This window comes from Monoraphidium neglectum (genome assembly GCF_000611645.1).
Source record: "Monoraphidium neglectum strain SAG 48.87 unplaced genomic scaffold scaffold01231, whole genome shotgun sequence".
In the NCBI taxonomy this organism is placed as follows: Eukaryota; Viridiplantae; Chlorophyta; class Chlorophyceae; order Sphaeropleales; family Selenastraceae; genus Monoraphidium; species Monoraphidium neglectum.
Window position 1 is genome coordinate 6,416 of NW_014012397.1, and position 5,928 is coordinate 12,343.

At 62.6% G+C, this 5,928-nt stretch overlaps 2 protein-coding genes across 2 annotated transcripts in view; one reads left to right on the forward strand and one right to left on the reverse strand.

Moving 5' to 3' along the window:
- MNEG_7121 (charged multivesicular body protein 6) overlaps positions 1–1,484 on the reverse strand; it is a gene marked incomplete at both ends in the record, with an annotated part of 2,825 nt that extends 1,341 nt beyond the window's left edge. Inside the window, 5 exons of the mRNA XM_014044406.1 lie at positions 18–107; positions 341–430; positions 868–930; positions 1,237–1,315; positions 1,447–1,484. Of these exons, the coding sequence (XP_013899860.1) occupies positions 18–107; positions 341–430; positions 868–930; positions 1,237–1,315; positions 1,447–1,484 (360 nt within the window). The remainder of the gene's footprint in view (positions 1–17; positions 108–340; positions 431–867; positions 931–1,236; positions 1,316–1,446) is intronic.
- A 1,761-nt stretch (positions 1,485–3,245) lies between these two features.
- MNEG_7122 (hypothetical protein) overlaps positions 3,246–5,928 on the forward strand; it is a gene marked incomplete at both ends in the record, with an annotated part of 3,289 nt that continues 606 nt past the window's right edge. The window contains 6 exons of the mRNA XM_014044407.1: positions 3,246–3,332; positions 3,656–3,748; positions 3,952–4,250; positions 4,552–4,657; positions 5,297–5,445; positions 5,620–5,824. Of these exons, the coding sequence (XP_013899861.1) occupies positions 3,246–3,332; positions 3,656–3,748; positions 3,952–4,250; positions 4,552–4,657; positions 5,297–5,445; positions 5,620–5,824 (939 nt within the window). The remainder of the gene's footprint in view (positions 3,333–3,655; positions 3,749–3,951; positions 4,251–4,551; positions 4,658–5,296; positions 5,446–5,619; positions 5,825–5,928) is intronic.

Here is a 5,928-nt window from a genome sequence, read left to right on the forward strand (position 1 = left end):
CCCCGGGGCGCGCGCACCTCGGCCTGGGCTGCCTTGAGGGCCGCGTTGCCATCTTTGAGGGCCGAAAAGATCCGCTGCTGCTGCTTGGTCAGCTCCATGTTGGACAGCTGTCGCGGGGGCGCGTTTGAATCCGCGGGCCGGCGCGGCGTGAGAGCTCACCGGGCCGCGGCTGCGGGCCGGGCCTTCGCCCGGCCTGTGCGGGCCGACTAACAATGACAATACAAATAAGGATCCCGAACAGCCAACAAACATACCGCCAGTGTACTGCCACCGCAAGGCTGCTGAGTCATGCTGAAACCGCCCAAGAACATGAGATCTGGCGTGGTGAGGTTGCTCCCACCATGTCCTCGACGTTGAGCAGCCACGTTTGGATGGTCTGCAGCTGGTGCTCGTTCAACTTCTTCTTTTTGAGGGCCAGCAGGGCGCGGTCCTGGGGGAGGATGTGATGATTGTATGAAGATATTACATGAGATGGGCATGGTGCAGAAAAGGGGGGCGGGGGCGTGCGGCGTGTGCGACACTTGCGCAAGGCCGGGCTGCTGCTGGGGAGGCTTGGGCAGCACGCAGCGGCCGCGGCCGCGGCCGTGACCGGCGGCTGCTCTTGGGAGAGGGCCGCGCGGCAGGGCGCGGCGTTGTGCACCGCCCCGCCCGCTGCTACCCCGATCCGAAGACCAGGAAGTCAAAGCGTTGCGAAGCACCGCCGCCGAGGGGGCCCCGGACGGAGACCCGGAGGCGGCTGCGTGGCGGCGGCAGCGGCCCTGCAGCGGCACCGCCACGTCGCCTGCAGGGCCACCGCTAAAGCTCCGGCTAATCGGCTCCGCTTTCGCGGCGCGGGGATTCTGCCGACAAAACCCTTGTTTGCCGCACCTTTTTGTTGAGCGTAATCAGCTCCCGCGCCACGCTCACATTGTGCTCTATCCGCTTCTCGATCTGCAGAATTCAAATCGAGGGAGCGACAGATGCGAGGCCGCCCTGTCAAACGGCAGTCTGCTGCCGAGGGTGGATGGCGGCGTGCGCACGCAACATTCCGCCGCGGCTGGCGGCCGCTGCGTTCGGCTGCGGTGCGGCCAGCGCGTTTCAAATCACGTGTGTGCGTCCGCACACGCCCACATGCGCGGGCGGTGCCTGGCACGTGGCGCCCCACAGCCCTCGTCGCAGGCGCACGGGGCTGCTTGCGTCTTCCCCCGCACGCCTGCAGCCGCCCCGCGCAGACAATGCGACGTCCCAGCGCCGCACCAGTTTTGATTGGTCCTCCAATTTCCGCCGCTGCGCCTTCAGGGACAGCACCGCCCTGTCCACGTCTGTGATCTCCCCCCTGCGAGCCGTGGCGCATGTGACTGTTGATCGCAGCGAAGCGCATGCGCATGATGCGCATGTGCGCGTGTTCGCATGCTGGGGCGCTAACTGGACAAACCCATGTGGGACGCCTGCGCGCGGTCAGCTTACGGCTTGGTATGCGTCGGATGAGTGAACAAGTTGCCCATGGCTCGGTTGCTGTCGCTCCTCTGGGCTGGGCACCTGCCTGAGATCGCAGTAAACGGGCAGCCCGCTTCACTTATTCAACTCTGATCAAATAAACTCTAAGATAATCAAAAGACCGGTGCAAAGCATGCGTACAGATCGGTTTGCTGAGACTAATCACTCTGCTAATCACTAATAATGTGGCGCAAGACTGCAAGCGTTGCTAGCAGGTGATTCACTTGACGCGCAGGTGTATTGGAGATGTCATGCACAGGCAGCATGGCTGAGCCGACCGGTTTGCTCGCCTGCCGCCGAGTCAACAGGCAGCTGCCTCTGCAGCGGCCGAAAACGAAATGCAATCCAGATGCCATCATGACGCCGTGCCCTGCCCAGGGGCATAGACCAGAAAACCCCTTGCCCTGTGTGAACATGGAAGGGCCCGACAGGCCGCTGCTACTCTGATGCAAAGCCATCCTTCCAAACGCAAATGAGGTGGGCGACGCAAGCCGGAGACGGCAGAGCGCGGCCGGGCTTCGCAAATGAACCAAGAAAAGGAGGCCGTCGCGCGCCTGTTTCTTGCCTCTTGCCGCTGCACGATCCGCCTGCAGTCCCTTCCGGGCCCCGCCGTGCCTCCGAACGCCCACACAGCTGAGTGGCTGTGGTATGCGACGCCCCCCATTACAGGTGCCCGATATCCTCAAGGCACTTGCTAGGCCCCCACGTGCGGCCCCTGCCTAACAGTACCCACTGTCTTGCGGCTGTCAAAGGGGGACAGCGCATGATGTCATCAACATGCACCGCGCACACGCGTGGGGCCGTCCATCCTCGCCTGCATTGGGCTTTGGCGGTGATTTCGCTGCTCCCATGGGCGAGTTTGTTTGTTACGCTACGGAATCGTAGGATTTGCCGCTCCATGGCGTTCTGCGTCACCACGCATGCCTGCAGCCTCCTTGAAGCCTGCAGCTGCCTCGTTCCTGCTTGCTGACCTGGCGGGCCGCCAACCGCCGCAGGCCTCTGGCAGGTGCATCGACAAACGCGCCGACCCAGGAGCCCAACAGGTGCTCGCTCAACTCACCCGGCGCACACACAGCCGCCTGCCTCTAATCGGAGTTTGGGTCTCTTTGGCCAGCATTTGAGCGTCGCGGGGTTGGTCAAACGGTACCTCACCCACGGGTGTTGTCCCAGCCCCCTCCTGCTGGCCCCACAAGCGCGCGCCTCAGCCGTCCTGGCGTTGACACCCGTTCTGAGCGGCGCAACTTCCCACCCGGCCCCCATGAAGCAGCCGTCGCAGTTGGCCACATCCAGCCGCAACTGTTTTTTATTTGGCCATTATTGCTGCATCGAGCTTTTGCCTGCACGTAAGCAGCTCGTGTGATCCACAAACGCGGGCACACGTCAGCTTGCAGCACTCAGCGGACAGGCGCAGCGTGGCCGATGCTGCGGGCTCCCGCTGGTTTAGTCGCATTCGCTTGTAATTTGGCATTCATTCACTCACATGGATGCCTCGATGTATCCCCTCCTGTGCAGGACCTTGATCACGGTCGGAAATTGCGTTCAACGGTTGCCCGCCCGGTGAGAAGCTACGGTAACGTTCATACTTGATTGAAGTGTTTGAACTCCTCGACTCATCATCAGTCAATGATGCGGCGAATCGTGCTAGTCGCGTCGCCGCCGTGGCAGCAACAGATGAACAGACTCGTCAATCCCCCCCTCCGATGCCCCGCTGAAATACTCACTCGTCGCAATATGCGTCTGTTACCACTCGTGCAGGGAGCTGCGGCACCATGTCGCCCCTTGGTCGCATTGCGACCACCTTCTTGCTGGTGACCGCGGTCACGTGCCTGCAACAGGCTCAAGTGACTCACGCACAGGTGGGCATACGCATTGCATCAGCAGCCTTGAGATGCCTGAGCCCCTGTAAAGCGGCCGAGGGCTACATTCCAAAGGCTGCGACCCCGAAACCCCGGCGGCCAGCACGCCACAACCACGCCGGCACCCTGTGAATTGCCACAACTGCCAACTGTCATGCAGGCAGGATTCCCAGGCAGCCGCAGTTGCCACGCAGTCGTCCTTGCCACAGTCTCATACTTGATACAACTAATGGATGCCTTTGGTCTGCAGTCCCTTGCACCATGTGTCAATCACCATTTACATACAAACTTTTCTGGGCTCACCGGCCTAACTGCATCCCCAGGCCACCAAGTTTGTGCCCTTTCAGTACAAGGACCTCGGATCCAGCTTCGACGTTGCAAACCCTGCCGATAAGAAGAACCCTACCATATTCAAGGTGAGAAAATATTCCATGCCCAAAACAGCCCCGGCGGCGGGCTGCGGGCCCCACACTTTTTATCGGCCCCGTGCGTGCGCTCTCTCACACACAGATCCCACAGCTGCTGGTGTGTGCTCCGCACTTTTGCTACTTGTGTTTGCCTCTATATTCGAACCTCTTTCTCCTTGCCCATGAGACCAACTCGTTATCATCATCATCAGCAGCAGCAGCAGCAACAGCAGCAGCAGCAGCAGCAGCAGCAGCAGCAGCAGCAGCAGCAGCAGCAGCAGCAGCAGCAGCAGCAGCGGCGGCGGCGGCAGCGGCAGCGGCAGCAGCGGCGGCAGCAGCGGCAGCAGCAGCGGCAGCAGCAGCAAGAGCAGCAGCAGCAGCAGCAGCAGCAGCAGCAGTGCAAGTCCTCAGAAATTTCTGTTCACCCTTGCCCCATCCAACAGGTCTGCGGTAGCCAGCAGGCGGTGGAGGCAAAGTGCTTGGCCACCAAGGGCTGCGAGGCCTACACCGTGTGAGGACAGGGGGTGAGAGCGGTGGTTGCAGCCCTCAGGGAAGAGGGAAGGGCGCAGGTTCCGCTTTCTGCCGTTGCCAATGCTGCTGCATGGTGTTCTCTCCAGACTCTCAAGAGGTGGCCCGGCGCGACGCCGTCGTTCGCCGCGGCGCCGTCGCGCCCCAGCCAGCGCACACGAATGCACGCCCCCCGGCCCTCACAGTCGCGTGCCCGCAGCTCGCCCCCACGCGGGGCCACCGCCGCTCACCCGAGCGTGTGCCCTCCGCTAAAAAACAACCCTGTTTCCGGATGGCCTTTCCAGCGGCGGCGAGAACACACCCAGCGGCCCCTGCGGCTACCTCAAGAGCTCTGGCGGCAAGGCTGGGCGCTACATCTTGGCAACAGACGCGCTGCGATCCAACACACAGGTGGGACAACGGCGCGCCAGTAAACCTGTACTTACGCATATATACGCAGTCTGACTGGAAGCCCCCCATATCCAATCCCCCTCCCTTGCCGCCAGAAGGCAGGCGGTTGGGACCCCAAACGGGGGCCGCCTCACCTTCCCCAGGGGTTAGACAGGCTGAGGCGAGGCGGCAGCGGGGCCGGGGGGGGTGGGGGCGAGTGAGGCCAGCTTGACAGTTTCGAAAGCAGTGGTCCGCCCACCTGAGCCTGCGAACCAGGCACTAATCGTTATCTTTCAAAAATGAGTATTGCCAGTGGCTGAAGCGCAGACGGAGGTGTTGGTAAAGCGGCGCGCGGCCACGGGGCGAGGGAGGGGAGGACCAGCGGGGCAGGGTCATGCTTGGCCCGCAAGAACGAGCAGCTGCACGGTGACGCAGCAATGTTTCCAACTGTAGCATACTGGCGTTGCGTCAGAGATGTGCTCGTTGGGCTGCCATCTGGCAGCAATGTCGTTGCAAACGTCCATCTGAACCCCATTTGTGCCCCGCTTGCTCTCTGACTGCCGATTGCATCCCTCAGCTTGCTGCACCACGCAAACATCCCCCCGCCCTGCCTGGCCCCTCGAGCACACGCGCCTGCCTTGTCCTCGCCTCTCCCCGCAGGGCTGGAGCGCCTACATTCTGAAGTCCGCCCTGCCCACCACACTGGGCGGCAACGCCACCCCCGCTGCGCCATCCACAGCCCGCCCCAGCTACTGCCCCACCAAGAAGGGCCCCGTCTGCTGCTACACCGCTGGGGGCCGCATTCTTGAGTGAGTGGAAAGGCAGCTGTGAAAGCGGCGTCAAAGCGGGCGCAGCGCCTCATGCATCTGGCCTGTCAGGAGGGGGGGGGGTATTTCAAAACCCCTGGCTGACGGTTGAGCATACTCGCGCCCCCACCATCTGTCCCCTCGCGCGCCCCCACTGCTGCCCATACTCATGCTCAGCTGCACAGCTCAAACCTGGGTGCTGACAGAGGGGGCTGACGTCTCTGCTTTCATGGAGAGCCTGGCGCTGACGTGCAAGGGCCGCCCCGACGCCTTCAAGACAAAGGCGGAGTGCTGCAAGGTCGGGGTCGGCGGCACATTCTGCGGTGCGCCCGCGGGGCAGAACAGCTGCTGGGTGCCAGCTGGCGGGAAGGCCTGCAAGCAGGTGGGCGGGGCGGAGTGCCATGGCTTCATCTTCAGGAAGCTGTGTGTGTGTGTGTGTGTGTGTGTGTGTGTGTTTGTGTGTGTGTGTGTGTGTGTGTGTGTGTG